The 19344-nt window shown below is 39.8% G+C and overlaps 1 protein-coding gene across 1 annotated transcript in view; it reads left to right on the top strand.

Annotated features, from left to right (window-relative positions):
* The window catches only part of CUNH9orf135 (chromosome unknown C9orf135 homolog), a 79150-nt gene that overhangs the window by 46529 nt on the left and 13277 nt on the right, over positions 1 to 19344 (top strand). The window contains exon 5 of the mRNA XM_036262099.1: positions 18027 to 18084. Coding sequence (XP_036117992.1) covers positions 18027 to 18084 — 58 coding nt within the window. The remainder of the gene's footprint in view (positions 1 to 18026; positions 18085 to 19344) is intronic.

The following is a 19344-nucleotide window of genomic DNA, read 5'->3' as shown; positions in this document are numbered from 1 at the left end:
ACATGCTATTGCTCTTTTCATTACTCCTTTATATAGGGTGTCCCTCCTTAGCTGGTGTAATGGAAGCCAGATGACTAAGTAAGTGAAGTACTTTTCCATTCGTTAATATTTGGGATTGTGACTTGGGTTCTGACTTGGGTGTTGGCACAGGAGTGTTTTAATGTTGGGTAACAACAACCTATTCCATTGCTATTCTTGTAGGGTAATTCAAATAATTTGATAAGAAAATTTTTGTGAAAGCACCTGATATACTACCTGTTAGACTTAAAGTTAGGGCATCATAATAGATTGATGGCTAACTCAGACCATTCTTCAAAGTCTTTATTGGATCTAACTTTATTAAAGTAACTATTTAAGTTGTAGCCACCAAGTTTAAGGTCAGGTTTCTTTGTGTATTCAAGTGTGCTCACTGACACCCTCAAGGTAAAATATGAAGACAGGCTTATCTGATTTATTTATTGTGGTTGCTAATCTCCAGGGGTGGCCTTCAACAATTCCTTCCTTCTCTGCATAAGCATGGCACAGGTTCTATCAAGAGGCAAAGGTTATTTGTCTGCCTTCCGAATCTGGGCTAGTCTTGTGGCTGGTTTTGATCAATAGAATGTGGCAGAAGTGATGTTCTGGGACTTCTGAATGCTGACCCACTTAAGATTCTTGGACTCTAGCTGACATACTGTAAAAAGCCCAAGACACATGAAAAGGACATATGGAGGAGAACCAAGGCACTGTATTTGAACCAAGGCTCCTGTTGGAGCTCCCAGACAGTAGGCAAAACCAGTTGCCAACCATGTGCTTGAGCTATCTTAGATAGTCCAGTCTAGACAACTACCTGGATGCCTGTAGCTCTAACTGATGTTACATGGAGCAGAAAAGCCACCCAGCTGAATACAGTAATCCCACAGAATAATCAGAGATAATAAAATGACTATTATTTTAAGCCACTAACTTTTAAGCCACAGAAATAGGTAATTGAAACAAACTTCATGTCTCTAACTACCATGATTATATGGCTATTTCTACCATTATTTGGCCTATATAATAGGCTATATATATAATGGCCTACTTGTCATTGTTAATCTATCAGGGATGTAAACAGTTCAAACTTTTATGACTAATGAGCTAACAAAACAAGTGAGTGGTACAGATTTTCAAAATGTCATGGTTGTAGAATCTATATTTAATCCTCACAATTCTTTTATCCCATGTGCATTAATGATAAGCCAATATTACTGGCATTTCTCTTTATGTAGTATTGAAAGTTTATGTGGTTGTAATAAAAATACCACTATTTATGATTATTTAAAGTCTTCATTGGGTCCTAGTGGATAGTATGATACTATGAGTCTTGAGTCATGGTGATGGTTTCACAAGAATAAGAACTCTACAGCATTACATAAACCTTCCTATCCATTTTCAGTTTCATTTCATATGTGGCACTGACCCAGTTAAATTATTACACTGACATGTAAGCCTTATATTGTTCTTTGAAATGGCCTCCAAAAATTATTAGGCCCGAAGAAATGATATTTTTTCAACATATCTGAATTCATTCTTTCAACATAAACATTTAATGAGTGCCTACTATGTGCTAAGAAACAGTATATGCTGGGAATATAGGGACAAAGACACCCCAATTCCTGAAGTAGCTCATTGTCTAATATATGAGAAAGAAAAATAACCAGTCAATACTCATATATCAGTCAGGAATATGCTTGGATGAAAGTAATAGGAAACTAATAACAACTTGAATAATTAAGGAATTTGGTCACCTGGTATGAAATATAAGGGAGTCCAAGACTGACATAGCACCTAAACAATATCATGAAGGATACAGGGTCTTGTTGTTTTTCTTCTCTATGAACTTTGCTAGATAGCTCTCATTCTCATAGTCTCAAAATGGTTGCTATGCTTCCCCAAAACAATCTGTTCTAGAAAGGAAGACATGGGAAAGGGAAACGCTGCTTAGGATCTTCATTCTTCATTTATTGAATAGACTGTGACATGGCCACAGTCTACTGGTCACAAGAGCATTTTTAACTTTTAAGTAGAGAAAAGCAAGAGAGAAGGGAGCTTGAAATAGGTGTTGAATGAGCCAGCAGTCTACAGCATGCTAGGGTGAACGGAGGATACAAGGGGAGCAGGGGAGCACATTACTCAGACTCAGGTTATGAATGGCTTCAAGATAGAAATGATACATGAGCTGAATGGTGAAGTCGTGAAGGATGAGTGGGAGTTGGCCACGTCAACAGGAGAGAAGGACACCGTAGACAGGAGATAAAGGACATACCAAGGAAGGGAGGAATGGGACCCATGATGGGCATGCCTGCTTCACAAAGTACAAGTTTGCAGCGACAACAGCCAAAGTTGGAGAGAGATGTTTCGGACAAAGCAAGCAGGGCCTGAAAGCTATGTTAAGAGGTTTGGATTTCATCATGCAGGCTGCAGAAAGCTTCTCAGGGATGGTGTAGAATGATCAGATTTGTGCTTAGAATGCAGAAACAGATTGGTAGGCGACTGAGACTGCAGTCAGAAGATTGTTGAACTAGTCAAGGCGGGACATAATGAAGACCTGATCTTTGATGATGGTATGGAGGGAGAGAAGGGTTTAGATTTTAGACATACTGCAAGGAATAGACAGACATTTACTTGATGACTGATTAATTATGAAGGTAAAGAAGACTCAAGGTTGATTCCTAGTCTTCTGGCTTAGACAACTGGGGATTCATAGGGCCATTTCTTGAGGCAGTAAAAACGGGAGGAAGAGCATGTTAGAAAATAGGTTGATATTTGAGACTACTGCAAAAGAGAAGTCATTGACCTAGACCCAATTGCTAATATAAGAACCCTAACTAGTTCCTCTGCCTCCCTTTCAATCCATTCTCCACCATGCAGATCAAATAATCCAATTAAAATGCAGAAAAGAATCTTGCCCTTTCACTTGATTAGTATCATTATAGTACTATTTTTTCTTTCTTTTTTTTTTTTACTTTTTAGGAGGAGGAATGTTTTTTCTTCTAGAGTGTTAATGAGCATGTGCTATGTGTCTGAGATAAAGGCTTTATGTGCCTTATTTATATAGTTCTCATTCTTTGAGAATGGATGCTGCAACTACCTCCATTGAAAAGGGGCTCAGAGAGATCAAGTAACTTTCCAAGAGGTCCTTCCCTACTGTAAGCATCAGAGCGGTGTCCTTAGCCACTATAGTACATTGTCCTTCATGCTTAAGTATATGCAATGCTCCATATCCTTCGAAGTATTTCACCTGCATTATCCACTGTCCCTTTCCTCCATTTGGCTAGGTATTTTCTTTTTTTCTTTATTGATGTTAGAGAGAGAGAAAGAGAGAGGACAGGAGAGGGAGAGAGAGAAATAGAAACATCGATGACAGAGAACATCGACTGGCCGCCTCCTGCATGTCCCCCACTGGGGATCAGGCCCACAGCCTGGGCATGTGCCCTAACCGGGAATTGAACCAATGGCCTCTTGGTGCATGGATCGATGCTCAACCACTGAGCCACACAGGCTGGGTGGTAGATATTTTCTTAGTTGTGTAGGGGAGGAAATCAAAGCGGAGGGAATCAAGGAATCCAATTCCTCATTAAGTAATTAATCCATTCATCTATTGTATAAATATTTATGTAGCAGATATTAATGGGGGAATTAAGATGCAGAGGGTTTAAGTGACTTGCTCAAGGCCCTGTGACTACTTAGTGGTAAACAGAGACTAGAATCTCTGGGTTCACAGTCCTGTGTCCTTGACGGCAGGGGAGAACTGCTTCCAGCTGTTAAGGAACTTAACAAGGGCTTGGCTTGGATCTGGAGTAAAATAAATTCCATTTGCCCTCCATGTTATCTTTCCTCCCAGCCACTAGCTTCTTAGAAGGTGATTTCTAAAACACAGGCCTGGCATTCAGCAGGTCAGAACAACTATCAGATTTGGCGAGCATGGCTTCATTCAGTAAGCAGGAGGAGGAAATAATGGATATTAATTTTAGCACAATATATTTTATTTTTAAATGATGGATGCTGTTAAGAATAAGACAGGCCCTGACTGGTTTGGCTCAGCAGTTAGAGCGTCAGCCTATGGACCAACGGGTTGTGGGTTCAATTCCTGTCAAGGGCACGTACCTGGGTTGCAGGTTTGATCCTCAGCCCCAGTTAGGGTTGCTCAGAAGGCAACCAATTGATGTGTCTCTCTCACATAAATGTTTTTCTCTCTCTCTCTCCCCCTCTCACTCTCTCTAAAAAAAGAAAGAAAAAAAAATCATATATCCTGAGGTAAGAATGAACAAAAACAAACAAACAAACAAGAATGAGACAGAATTTCCCAGAGTGGTTCTAAGGTCCCCCTTTCCTCTTGCCACACAGAGTCAGGTAGACTCCTTGGCCCCTGTGGCTAAATAAGTAATGTGGCTAAATAATGGCCTCATCTTAAATAATGAATGCACCGTCTACTGCGGCCGGTGATGGAATTAGTTCCAAATTAATCTCTGCTTCTTGAGTCACATGCTCAGATTCAGACTCTCAGGTGAGGGCCATCTAATTTGCTGAGTAGATGCCACACACCCTTGTTCTGGCTGCCGGGAAGCTGGGAGAGAAAATATCTGCCCTGCCTCCAGACGAAGCAGAAAAGAAGCAACAGGTCTAAGTTCTTCCAGGTTTGAGAACTGTGATGCTGTGGCTTTCAGTGCACCGTCTGGTCATAGATGCACACAAGTTCCCACTAGCGTTAGTGCGGGTGTGGGTATTTTAACAAGTACCATGGCTTTCATGACAGCTTTAGAATCAGACTTCTTTCCCTGTCTCCTCTCACAAAACATCTCCAGCTGTCCTCTGCCTTGCTGCCATTGAAGGTTAGAGAGCTCATGGGGCAAATTGTGGGTGGTGCTGGGTGAAAGTTGGCTGTCCTCCTTCCAGGCGTCCCCATGGCACGGTGAGCTCACAGAATCTTGTCTTCAGTTGTACATTTCCCTCCCTTTCATCCGTGCTTCAGAATTCCTCTGACTCGTGCAGATGGACTTGTGCGCTTTAAACTCACAAGAAAATCCAGAATTCTAATTAGTTAATTTATAACGAGAACTAAAATGTTCAAGCACATCAGTCATGTCAACCTAATAAAAGCATTCTCTCTTGGTTAAAAAATAAATAAACAAACCATATAGGAAGCCAAACTCTAATCAGAATGTTGCTCAGAGCGTGTGAAATCAGAGCAGGGGGAGTTACTTATATGATTACAATAATTAATGGCCTCAGACTCTGATTGCCTGATTATAATAGTCGGGACTCTTTCAGTTGTAAGTGACAGACACACAATTAAAGTTGTCTTGTGCCAAAGGGGGAGTTTATTTAAATGGTTGTGGAATGTCACATGGAACTCTGGGAAATTCCATGGGAGAGATGGGCTTCGGAGATTGCTGGCATCAGGACGTCCAGGGTTCTCTTCCTGTTGTCTTCATTGCCCCCTCGGAGGGTAGGGCTGTTGTATCCCCTGGTTCTCATCGCAGGAGCACGACTAGCCCTTTTCCATGGGTCTCTCCAAAGAAATTCCACTTCTCTTCTCAGGGACTTGTTCTTTTCTTATATCCTTTATTCAGCTACAGTCTTCAGCTGATATCGAAGAGAAAGATTTAGGTTGATTTTTTCAAATATTTTTGTTCTCAAAAAACCATCTTATTTCAAATTTTGATGAAACATATCACTTAAAGATTGTTGCTCTGTTCTGCAGATTTAAAAGGGGTGTGTGGCTCGGCTGGGGTGGCTCACTGGTGAGCGTCGACCCATGCACCAAGAGGTCGCCGGTTCGATTCCCAGTCAGGGCACGTGCCCAGGTTGTGGGCGCGATTCCCAGTGGGGGGCACGCAGGAGGTGGCCAATTGATGTTTCTCTCTCCCTCTCCCTCTCCCTTCGTCTCTTTCTAAAATCAATAAAGAAAAAGTATTTAAATAAATAAATGTAATAAATAAAAGGGGTGTGTAGTGGGGGTGCCAATCACAAGGAGTTTATAAGTAACTGACTGAAAGTCATTCAGTATCATAAAAATGTCCTTTTTGTTGCGCCTCATTGCTTTTCCAAAATATAACCGAAGCCCTGGCTGGGTGGCTCAGTTGGTTGGGGCTGTATCCCACACACCAAAAAGTTGTGGGTTCAGTTTTAGTCAGGGCACATACCTAGGCTGTGGGTTCAATCCCTGGTCAGAGTGTATACAGGAGGTAACTCATCCATGTTTCTCTCTCATGTTGATGTTTCTCTCCCTGCCCCACCCCTTACTTTCCTGTATAAATCAATAAAAAACATATGCTTGGGTGAGGATTTAAAAAGAGACAAATGAATATTTTAATTTCTACCTGTATTTACCTTGTCCTCATTGTAAATCTATTATCTCTTAATATCTAATTTTATTTTTATTGCTTTATTCACTCAATAAATATTTTTCAGTGCCTACATTGTATCAGACTCTGCGCTGGGAGGTAATAATAAGAGAGGGAGAAGGGCCTGAACATGGATGAAATGGGTTTCTGCCTGTTTTAAGTGAGCAGAGAGATGCCCAATGCTATCTTGAAAGATTGGCCTGCCCAAAGCAAAAGTGTGATATTTAACTGATAATCATATTATCTGAGTCATAACGTTGGAAAAGAATAAGGTAGGGAAACAAGTTCATTGTCAGCTATTAACACTTAAACATCTTAGGAGTATGGAATATTTTCTTTACATTTCCATTAGAAGATTATTGAATATTTCCATATAAGTACTATTCAAACACCCACTTCTCTACTTGTTACCTGGTTATAATGTAAGTTGATATTTTTACCAAATTTGCTTTATATTTTTTAGAGAAATGATTTCTGACAACTTATATAGCTATCAATATATCCACCCTATTATTATCTTCCATATTTTTGCCATTACGCATAAGGTTGCCCTGAGTATCCTTATACATGTCTCCTTGAGTATATATGCAAGGATTTCTTAATAATCAGAAGTAGTTTTTGGGTAGCAAGATATATGCACCCTCAATTTTTTAAGATACTACCACCAATTGTATATGAATATACCCATTCTTTCATATCATTATAGAGATTTTTAATTTTTACCAATCTAATGGATATAAAATGATACCTCATTGTTTTACTTTGCATTTCACTAATCACTGAATTTAAGACTGAATTTTAAGCCTGAATTTATCTTAAGATATTTATTAGCCATCGGGTGCCTTCTACTGTGAAATATTTCCTTTTCATATTAATGTTGCCCCCTTTTAAAAATATTTTAATATGTTTAATTTCCCTGGACTAGCAGCAATCAGGTAAATTCTGAGAGGGAATGAGAAGTTTGGACAGTTTCCTCACTATCTTTGTTCAAGAGTGCCCTCTTCTGTTCTAACGGTGAAGTGAACTTTATTTTATTCATGGCATCTTTTTATTTATTTATTTTTTTGGAAGAGTGGTGGTTCTAGGACCCTTAATTTCTGGGCTTGATTTCTTTCTTTCTTTTTTTTTTTTTTTTTTTACTTTGCCAGTTGTCCCCCACCCCACTTCCCCAGCATCAGTGCCTTACCAAGATTACCACTGTGGGCTTGCATACTTTCCAAGCCTTTTTCTTGAAAGCCAGTGTTCAAATCCTCCAGTCTCAGACTTGTTCTGTTTTTTCCCATCAGGGACAGACCCTCTGTTTCTGGGTCCATGTCCTCTGCGTGCCATCCCCACTAGGGAGCTGTCGCTCTCTCCTCTCTTCCATGTAATATCTGCCCAGTTTTACTCCAGGTTGGGCTCCAGAATGAGCTCGGCTAGTTTGTAGTCTTTACTCGCCTCTGTTATGCGGTGTCCATGGGGACTTGTATGATTTTATCTGCTTCGGTATTGATCTGTATCGTTTTGGAGAACGTATGTAGAAATTTGAATTTAAGGATCCAAAGGATCTGGGAATATTTTACAGCCTTCCTCTAGCCTGTGGAATTGTCATTTTATCTTTGTGGTTCTGTCATCTTTTGCCTTACATATTCTATGTGTTAGATTTGTTATATATTCTTGATGATTTATTCCTTTAATCAGTAGGTAATGACCAGTGAATTTTTATAATGCATAATTTTTTACTCAGAGTCAATTACATATGATATTAGTATAAGAACACTAACTTCCTTTCGGTTAATATTTGTGTGATATATCTTTCAATATTATTTTACTTTCAAACTTTATTTAAAAATGATTTTCGCTATAAAAGCATAGAGTCAGACTAACACAATTTGATGTTCTATTTAAGTCTGAGGAAATACTTTCACTGATGAGTTTAACCTCTTTACTTTCATTGTGATTGCAAAGATATTTAATTTTTTAAAATATGTTTTTATTGATTTTTTAGACAGAGAGGAAGGGACAGAGAGATAGAAACATCAATATGAGATTCATTGATTGGCCACCTCCTGCATGCCCTCTGCTGGGGATCAAGCCCACAATCAGGGCATGTGCCCTAATGGGGAATCAAACCAGGACCTCTCAGTCTATCAGACAGCGCTCAATTCTCTGAGCCACACCAGCCGGGTGCAAAGATACTTAATTTTATTTTTATGATTTTAATTTGTCTAGTAAGCAGAAATGATTTTCCTTTCTTCCTTTTATTCTCCTTTCCTGTTGATCTTTTTTTGGAAAAAGAATCCTGTTTGCTGGTTTGAAAGTTACACTTCTAATTTTTGTTCTTTTAATTGCCAGTATTCAAATTTCAGTGCTCATCAAAATCAACTAGGGGGCTTGTTAAAGCACAGACTGCTGGGCCCCACCCTCAGAGTTTCTAATGCAGTACCTCTGGGGTGGGACCCAAGTACAGTCACACACGGCTTAACGACTGACGGATGCATCATTAGGTGATTTCACTGTGGGAACATGGTGGAAGGTACTTAGGTGAACCTAGATGGTATAGCCCACTACACACCTAAGCTATATGGTATAGTCTAGGCTATAAACCTAGAATGCAAGCCTGTTCCTGTACAACATAACATGAGATTAAAGCAAGCACAAAAGAAAATGATACAGGCATGAAATGTATGAGTCTGCTGCCCGAGTTAGCACAACATACTGTTTTACAGAAAACTTAATTCTAACAGGAGTACACTTTCAAATAGTGATAAAAAATATAGTATAGTAAATACACAAACCAGTAACATAGTCATTTATTATTATTGTCAAGTGTTATGGACTATACATAACTTCATGTGCTATACTTTTAGACAACCAGCAGTTCAGTAGTTTTGTTTACACAAGCATCACTACAAACACGTGAGTAATGTGTTGCACTGCAGTATTATGGTGACCACTACACCACTAGGTAACAGGAGTTTTTCGGCTCCATTATAATCTTACAGGACCTCTGTCATATATTCGGTCCATCATTGGCTGAAATGACATTTTGCAGCACATGACAGTATTTGAATTTCTTTTTCTTTTTCTTTTTTTTTTTTTTTTTAATCCTCACCCAAGGACATTTTTCCATTTTTTTGTTCAGGTAGAGTGGGAGGGAGAGAGAGGAACAGAGAGAGAGAGAGAAACATCGACGTGAAAGGAACACATCGAGTGGCTGCCACCCGCACAACCCACCAGGGCCGGGGACAAACTGCAACCGAGGTACGTGCCCTTAGCGGGAACCGAACCCGGGTCTCTCAGGACCGCAGGCCAACGCTCTAACCGCTGAGCCAAACCGGCCAGGGCTTGAATTTCTTTAATCGGTTCCCAGGTAGTGCTAATGCTACTGTTCTGGAAACCACACCTTGAAAGTTTGTCAGGAATTGGTGATTATCACCAGGTAAAATTAGCATTGTACCCATTAACTGTTCGGAGTTAGATATTTTTGTTTTAGAATTCTTTTATTTGCTGAACTCTCTTACTTTCCCACAAGCTCAGCCATGCATTAAGATGTTTAAATGTTCACCGAGCTGGTGTGATTCAGTGGATCTAGTGTCGTCCCATGGACTCAGAGGTCCTGGTTTGATTCCCAGTCAGGGCACATGCCGGGGTTTCGGGTTCGATCCCCAGTAGGGGGCGTGCAGGAGGCAGCTGGTTGATGTTTTCCTCTCACATCCATGTTTCTATCTCTCTCTCTAAAAAGTCAATCAAACAAAAAAAAATAAAATGTTTAAATTTCCTTGTACCCAATACTTTTAGGTGTGCAATTCCCAGAGGAGTTTTTTTTTTTTGACTATGTAGTTTCACAACATTGTCAGGAACAGAAGTAGGGCTTCAGTTTCTCATGGGAGAATAGTTCCCCCCCCCAACCCTCAGTTTCAAACAGAAAGAAACTTTTTGCCCAGCTGGTGTGGCTCAGTGGTTGAGCACCGACCCATGCACCAAGAGGTCGCCAGTTTGATTCCCAGTCAGGGCACATGCCTGGGTGGTGGGCCAAATCCCCAGTGGGGGGCATGCAGGAGGCGGCCAATCGATGTTCTCTCTCATTGATGTTTCTATCTCTCTCTCCTTCTCCTTTCCTCTCTCTCTAAAATCAATAAAGAAAAAAAAAAAGTGCCCTGGCTGGTTTGGCTCAGCGGTTGGAGCATCGGGCTACAGACCAGAGAGTCTCGGGTTCAGTTCCCACTAGGGGCACGTACCAAAAAAAAAACACAAAAAAAAACCCAAGAGATTTTTTTTTTTTTTAGTTAGCACAACACATTTTATTGCATAATGGACCTTGCTTGCAAAAATTTTAATTATCAAATAAAACATGGTAATTATGAAATCAATCATTTGAAAAATAGTATAATCAGGAACCAGAAAATAAAGGAACCAAACACCAAAATCCTTTTTAATTGTTCTCATTCAAAACTGCTTGCACTTTTCAAAATATTGCTCATGTTTCTGAGACACTAATTACAAAATATGTCAGAGTACATCCTACTGCAAGTTCCACCCTTTGAAGAATATTTCTGGTATACTTTGGAACATCACATAATGAAAAGAAATAATTTCCTGTCATCAATGATATAGTTTCTTTATGAGAGCCAAAGATAATAAAATTAGAGCTTGGGTAATTTTTAAATTAATGTCATTGCATTCAGGGTACAAATGCCCACATTATTTACAGGATTTTATAGGATATGTACATATCTGCTTGCACTTTTCTATGTTAAGCACATGGATCTTAGCAAGGCAATGATACATAATCAATGTTGTCAATTTTTTTAAAACTATGTCATAACTTTCGCTAATGAAAATAACATAGTAATATACTGTTAAATCAATTAAAAAATAAATCATATATTTCAATTTTCTCCCATCCCTTTAAAACTTATGAAAATTTTACATTGATTAGGTAATAAAAAATTAAGTTATTTACAGAAACAAATTATAAAATAGAAGTGAATATGCTGTCTTACATTTAAAATTGTACCTCTAATTTTCTGGACTACATGCCTTTATTTTTAACAGTTTTTACAAACAATTTTTTTTTTTTTTTTTTGAAATTTTTATTTATTTATTTTTTTGTTACAGATATTTTACCTTTTTACCCCATTGGCACCCCCCACCCCACCCTCCCTCTACCCTGTCCCCGGCTTAGTTGTCCATGTCCATTGGTCATGCATACATGCATATAAGTTCTGTGGTTTATCCCTTCCCACCCCCCCACCCCCCATCCCCTCTTCTGAGGGATGTCAGTCTGTGCCCCACTTCCATGTCTCTGGGTCTACTGTATTCCTCAGACTGTTATGTTCATTATATTCCGTATATAAGTGAGATCATGTGGTATTTGTCCTTCTCTGCTTGGCTTCTTTCACTTAGGATAATACTTTCCAGGTCCCTCCATGTCGTCTGAAAGGATAAGAGATCTTTCTTTCTTACCGCTGCATAGTATTCCATTGTGTATATGTACCACAGCTTTTTGATCCATTCGTCTACTGGTGGACACTTGGGCTGTTTCCAGATCTTAGCTATTGTAAATAGTGCTGCTATGAACATGGGGGTACATATATTCTTCCTGCTTGGTGTTTCAGGCTTCCTAGGGTATATTCCCAGCAGTGGGATCACTGGGTCAAATGGAAGTTCAATATTTAATTTTTTGAGGTAGCACCATATTGTTTTCCATAGCGGCTGCACCAGTCTGCATTCCCACCAGCAGTGTATTAGAGTCCCCTTTTCTCCACACCCTCGCCAAGACTTGTTTGATGATTTGTTGATGGCGGCCATTCTGACAGGTGTGAGGTGATACCTCATTGTTGTTTTAATTTGCATCTCTCTGATGATTAGTGATGTTGAGCATTTCTTCATATGTCTCTTGGCCATTTGTATGTCCTGTTTGGAAAGGTGTCTATTCAGCTCCTCTGCCCATTTTTTAATTGGGTTCTTTGTCTTCCTTTTGTGGAGTTGTATGAGCACTCTGTATATATTGGAAATTAACCCCTTATCTGATACATCATTGGCAATGATGTTCTCCCATACAGTGGGTTGCCTTTCCATTTTGATGATTGTTTCTTTTGCTGTGCAGAAGCTTTTTAGTTTGATGTAGTCCCATGTGTTCATTTTCTCCTTTATTTCTGTTGCCTTAGGTGATGTATCAGTGAAAATTCTGCTCCGTATGATGTCCGAAATTTTGTTGCCTACATTTTCTTCTAGAATTTTTATGGATTCACGGGTCACACTTAAGTCTTTTATCCATTTTGAGTTTATTTTTGTGTATGGTGTAAGTTGATGGTCTAGTTTCATTTTTTTGCATGTAGCTGTCCAATTTTCCCAACACCATTTATTAAAGAGGCTGTCTTTACTCCACTGTATGCTCTTGCCACCTTTGTCAAATATTAATTGAGCGTATTGCCTTGGGTCCATTTCTGGGCTTTCAGTTCTGTTCCACTGGTCTATATGCCTGTTCTTGTGCCAGTACCAGGCTGTTTTGGTTACAGTCGCTTTGTAGTATAACCTGATATCTGGTATTGTGATCCCTCCAACTTTGTTCTTCTTTTTCAAGATTGCTGTGGCTATTCGGGGTCTTTTTTGGTTCCATATGAACTTTTGAAGTATTTGTTCTAGTTCTATGAAATATGTCGTTGGTATTTTGATGGGGATTGCATTGAATCTATAGATTGCTTTGGGTAGTATGGACATTTTAATTATGTTAATTCTTCCAATCCATGAACAGGGTATGTGCTTCCACTTTTTTATATCTTCCTCTATTTCTTTTTTCAATGACCTGTAGTTTTCTGCAAATAGGTCCTTTACTTCTTTGGTTAAGTTTATTCCTAGGTATCGTAATTTTTTTGGAGCGATGGTAAATGGGATTGTTTTTTCCGTTTCTCTTTCTGTGAGCTCATCATTGATGTACAAGAATGCCGTCGATTTCTTGACGTTAATTTTGTATCCTGCTACTTTGCCAAATTCATTTATTAAGTCTAATAGATTTTTGATGGATTCTTTAGGGTTTTCTATGTATAATATCATGTCATCTGCAAATAATGACAGTTTCACTTCCTCCTTTCCAATTTGGATCCCTTTTATTTTTTCTTCACGTCTGATTGCTGTGGCTAAGACTTCCAGTACAATGTTAAATAAGAGTGGCGAAAGTGGACATCCCTGTCTTGTTCCTGTTCTTAATGGAAATGTTTTTAGTTTCTGTCCATTGAGTATGATGTTGGCTGTAGGTCTTTCATATATGGCCTTTATTATGTTGAGATATGATCCCTCTATTCCTACATTGCTGAGTGTTTTTATCAGAAATGGATGCTGGATTTTGTCGAATGCTTTTTCAGCATCTATTGATATGATCATGTGGTTTTTATTCTTCATTTTGTTTATGTGGTGTATCACGTTTATTGATTTGCGAATATTGTACCAGCCTTGCATCCCTGGAATGAATCCCACTTGGTCGTGGTGAATAATTTTTTTGATGTATTTCTGGATCCGATTTGCTAGTATTTTGTTCAGGATTTTGGCGTCTATGTTCATCAGGGATATTGGCCTGTAGTTTTCTTTCTTCGTAGTGTCTTTTTCTGGTTTTAGAATTAGAATTATGCTGGCCTCATAGAATGTGGTTGGAAGTCTTCCTTCTTCTTGAATTTTTTGAAATAGTTTGAGGAGAATGGGTGTTAGTTCTTTTTTGAATGTTCGGTAAAACTCCCCTGTGAAACCATCTGGGCCTGGGCTTTTGTTTGCTGGGAGAGTCTTGATTACCTCTTCAATTTCCTTAGTTGTTATTGGTCTGTTCAAGTTTTCTATCTCTTCCGGGAATAGTTTTGGGAGACTGTGTGTTTCTAGAAATTTGTCCATTTCGCTGAGATTGTTGAATTTGTTGCCATATAGTTGTTCATAGTAGTTGTTAACGATCTTTTGTATTTCCGTGGTGTTGGTTGTTACTTCTCCTCTTTCATTTCTGATTTTGTGTATTTGGGTTCTCTCTCTTTGTTTCTTGGTGAGTCTAGCTAAGGGTCCATCTATCTTGTTTATCTTTTCGAAAAACCAGCTCTTTGTTTCATTGATCCTTTGAATTGTTTTTTTGGTCTCTATGTCATTTATTTCTGCTCTGATCTTTACTATTTCCTTCCTTCTACTTGCTCTGGGGTTTTCTTTTTGTTTGCTTTCTAATTCTTTAAGCTGTGAGGTTAGACAGTCAATTAGAAATTTTTCTTGTTTTTTGAGGTAGGCCTGTAGTGCTATGAACTTCCCTCTCAGAACTGCTTTCGCTGCATCCCATAGATTTTGTGTTGTTGTGTGTTCATTTTCATTGGTTTCCAGGAAGTTTTTAATTTCTTCCTTGATCTCCTCGGTGACCCATTCATTGTTTAATAACATGCTATTTAGCCTCCATGTGTTGAAATGTCTTTGCATGTTCTTGTTGCAATTGATTTCTAGTTTCATGCCATTGTGATCTGAGAAGATGCTTGATATGATTTCAATCTTCTTGAACTTGTAGAGATTTAGTTTGTGTCCTATCATGTGGTCTATCTTTGAGAATGTCCCATGTGCACTTGAGAAGAATGTGTATTCTGTAGTTTTGGGGTGTAATTCTCTGTAGATATCTATTAAATCCATTTGGTCTAGTGCTTCATTTAGAGTCTCTGTTTCCTTGCTAATTTTTTGCCTAGAGGATCTATCCAGTGCTGTCAACGGGGTGTTGAAGTCCCCTGCTATGATTGTATTGTTGTCGATTTCTCCTTGGAAGTCCTCCAGAAGATTTTTAATATATTTTGGTGCTCCTATATTGGGTGCATATATGTTTATCAAGGTTATATCTTCCTGTTGGATAGATCCTTTCAATATTATGTAGTGGCCGTCTTTGTCTCTAGTTATGGTCTTCATTTTGAAATTTATTTTATCAGATATGAGAATTGCTACCCCAGCTTTTTTTTGCTTTCCATTTGCTTGGAAAATTTTTTTCCATCCCTTCACTTTCAACCTATGTGAGTCTTTTGTTGAGAGGTGGGTCTCTTGTAAACAACATATAGATGAGTCATGCTTTCTTATCCAATCAGCTACTCTGTGTCTCTTTATGGGAGCATTCAATCCATTTACATTTAAGGTGATTATTGATATGTACTTATTTATTGCCATTTTTGTTTAGTGTGGTTCTATTTTTCTTCCCATTTCTACTGCTAATTACAGCAGTCCTTTTAACATTTCTTGCAGTGCTGGTTTGGTGCTAATGTATTCCCTTAGCTTTTTTTTGTCTGGGAAGCTCTTTATTTGATCTTCTATTTTGAATGATAGCCTTGCTGGGTAGAGTAGTCTTGGATTCAGATTCTTGGTTTTCATGACTTTGATTACTTCATGCCATTCTCTTCTGGCCTGTAGTGTTTCTTGTGAGAAGTCAGCTGAGAGCCTTATGGGGTTCCCTTTGTAGGTAACCTGTTGCTTATCTCTTGCTGCTTTTAGGATTCTCTCTTTGTCTTTAATTTGTGGCATTTTAATTACTATGTGTCTTGGTGTGGGCCTGTTTGGGTTCTTCTTACTTGGGACTCTCTGTGCTTCTTGAACTTGAATGCCTTCTTCCTTCACCAAATTAGGGAAGTTTTCTCTCACTATTTTTTTGAATATATTCTCTATCCCTTGCTCCTTTTCTTCTTCTTCGGGGACTCCTATGATGCGAATATTATTACGTTTCCAGGTGTCCCATAGTTCTCTTAAGCTGTCTTCCTGTTTTTTAATAGTTTTTTCCTTTTGTTTTTCTGATTGGTTGATTTTTTCTACCCTGTCTTCTAATTCACTGATCCGGTCCTCAGCTTCCCCTACTCTGCTTTTTAAACCTTCCAATGTGTTTTTCATTTCGGATATGTCATTTTTTATCTCTTCTTGTTGGTTTTTAATTTCCATTTGGCTTATTTTCAGTGTCTCTATGTCCTTACTCATGCTGTTCAGCTTCCTCAAGATCATGGCTCTGAATTCTAGCTCTGTTAACATGCCTAATTGCTCCACATTGATCTCATCTTCGGTGGAGGTGTCTTGCTCTTTCATTTGGCTTCTGTTTCTGTGTTTCACCATTTTAGCTATCACTGTGGGCTTTGGAGCCTGTCAAGTTCTCCCTGTGGGTGTTGGTGTTCTGCTGTTTGTGGCTCCCTCTCCTGTGTTTAGATGAGCGAGGGAGGACCCGCGTTGAACACCACTGTCAAGTCTTACTTTCCTGGTTAAAGTTGCCAGCCCAGGAAGCGTACTGTTATCCTCTAGCTTTTTGCCTGGAGGCTAGCAGTCTAGGTTAATTGATCAGTTTTGGGTTGTCAGTTGATTGAAAAACTCCCTCTGGTGCTCAGCCAAGGGGCTTTCAGGAGGGTGGGGCAGATGCTGGTTGTTAGTGAGCCTCAATTAGCACTTCAATGGCCCACAGGGTGGGGTTGGATCTCCGAGGGAGGGGCTGCTGCCTCTCCTCAGAGCCCTAGGAAGGAGCAATGTGGAGAGGTCCCGAGTGGCTGCACTCAGCCAAAGCTCCGAGCGCCCTCCAAACCCCGAGTGTCCCGACACAGTTCCAGTCCAGTCCGCCCTCCCTCCGCCGGAGCCCAAGGTGAGTGGCTGTGGCTGTTTCAGCCTCTGTCCCGGCTGCGCTGCGGGGGCCGCCTGGGAGTGTAACCCACGGGCGCCGCTTACAGCTGAGGCCGCTGCCGAGCTGCCGACCGTGCGCTCCCAGCCCCGTCTCGCGCCTTCGCAAGCCTACCGGGATGGAGTCAGTCAGTGTCCCTCGTTGTATGGTCCTCGCAAGCTGCTTTTCTGTTGCTTTTTCCTGTCGATTTGTCTGTGTTATAGTTGTAATTCCAGTTTGGTTCTGGGAGACGGTCTGTGTAGCTCCGTTCACTCCGCCGCCATTTTCGCCGATCCCAAGAGATCTTTTTAAAGAAAGAAAACTTTCTGGCAAGTTTTCCTGGACTGGTTATTGGGGTTTGGGGGTCTCTATTATATGGAGGCCCAGCCCTTACAAATTCCTGACTGTGAGTAGGATTTTAGTGCTTTACCTTCTGTGAACCCACCCAAGACTAGTCTTCTGCCCTTTGATATTCAGTTCAAACTTCAGCCCCTATCCCTGGGACATCAGCTTATGGCTTCCCATTCTAATGAGTATACCCTTCATTTCCAGCACTTCAAGATTTCCCTTTTGAGCTTGGCTGTGCTTGTACACTGTGGGAGGGAGGATGTACTTCATCTGCATTTCTGTGTTTCCTGGTGGGGGGAGGTTGGAGAAGCTCTTATCTCAGTCCTCTTGGTTGTCTTCTGTTATCCTGCAGTTGTCATGTAGCAGAGCACATGGGGCATAGGATCAAAACAGCTTGAGGGGCAGAAATGGGTGGTAAAGAGACTCCCAGAAGTCTGAAATGCACCTGAGCTCAGGGCCTTGGGATTGGTTGCATATCAACAGCACAGGAGAGTGGTAGATGGTGCCGAATGGGAGGTGATGAAGGAAGGGCACCCTGCTGGTGGCAGGCAACACTATAAACAAGACTGAAGCACTTGTGGTTTTAAAATTTTTATTAGGGCCAAACCTTTTTGAAATGTTTTTATTTAATGTAAAATATATACCACTACAATGTTTAAATATGTTTGTTTTGAAGTCATTCTTTTCTCAAACATTGACTTACCCCTCAGGTGTGCATTGACGACATATGCTGAAAACTACACTCTACCATATGATTATCAGCCACTTGTGAGTATAAGAGGGTGGAAAAGCCTTGTTAATGTACATCAACTGCTTCTCTACATCTTGTGAAGAAAGGAAAAATTGCTGAGATTATGATGTTTTATATTTATTTAGAGGTATTTTCTATTTGTGGGAGTTAATAGAATGTTTTATAGTTATAATTTATTTTTAGATGATTATAGATTTCAGGGAGATAATATTGCAGTGTCCAAAGCATATTAGTTGCTTTCTTCCTTATCTTGTTTTATTGTCCCTATCCTTGAATTTAATTTATCTGGAATAAGAACATACCTTCCTATTCATTTGCATTGCATCGACACATAAAAGTAACTGGCTTAATTTAGCTCCGGAAAATGTGTATGTTGATAAACTATGTCCAGTTTATAACTTTTATATACTTGTACTTAAGAAGTTATATAACATCCTGGCCTGTATGGTTCAGTGGACTGAGCATTGTCCCTTGGACTGAGAGGTCCTGGTTTGATTTCTGGTCAGGGCACATGCCCAGGTTACGGGCTCCACCCCCAGTCTGCAGGAGGCAGCAGATCGATGCTTCTCTCTCACATCAGTGTTTGTATTTTTCTCTAAAAAAAAATCAATAAAAAAAATTATACAACAGAAAGAGAACAAGGCTGCATATTATTCTGAACGACTTAACCAGTGCAATAGATAAGAGATTTGACAATTGAAAAAGAGAAGAAAAAAAAATTATCTCTATTTTAAGATAGTATGATTATCTTCATAAGAGGACCAAGACATTAAACTGAGAATTAAAATAAATAAGACCATTTAGTAAGGTGAGTAAATACATAATAAGCATATGAAAAAAAAAGTATCTTTCCTTCTTATCAGCACTAACTGGTTAGTAAACTATAAAAGAAAAAGCATACAAATTACTATAGCAACACAAATTTAAAATGCTTTCACGAGGAAAACTTTAGATTAGTAAGGATCATAGAGAAGATGTGGGAGATTGTCTCCGAAGACTCTCCTGTTTGCGGAGGCCGCTCTCCCAGCAAGACGGGACTCTCTCTGCCTTTTGAATCTGGACTGTCAGCTCCTTGGTCTGCTCAATAGAACATGGCAAGAGGGACTCTGTACCAGATCTAGACTTAGCTTATACAAAGACGGCTTCCACCTCGGAGCCCTGAGCCACCCGGCTGGAAATCCAGGCTGTTGTGCTACAGAGAGAGGCCATGAGGAGAAACGCCGCTGGGCCTGACTCACCGGGGGAGAAGCCATGGAGGGCACGCAGCCTAGCTGAGC

The sequence above is a fragment of the Molossus molossus genome, unplaced genomic scaffold (genome assembly GCF_014108415.1).
Source record: "Molossus molossus isolate mMolMol1 unplaced genomic scaffold, mMolMol1.p scaffold_m16_p_14, whole genome shotgun sequence".
NCBI lineage: Eukaryota > Metazoa > Chordata > Mammalia > Chiroptera > Molossidae > Molossus > Molossus molossus.
The sequence above is the reverse complement of the archived record's forward strand: the minus strand, read 5'-3'. Positions and strand labels throughout refer to the sequence as shown.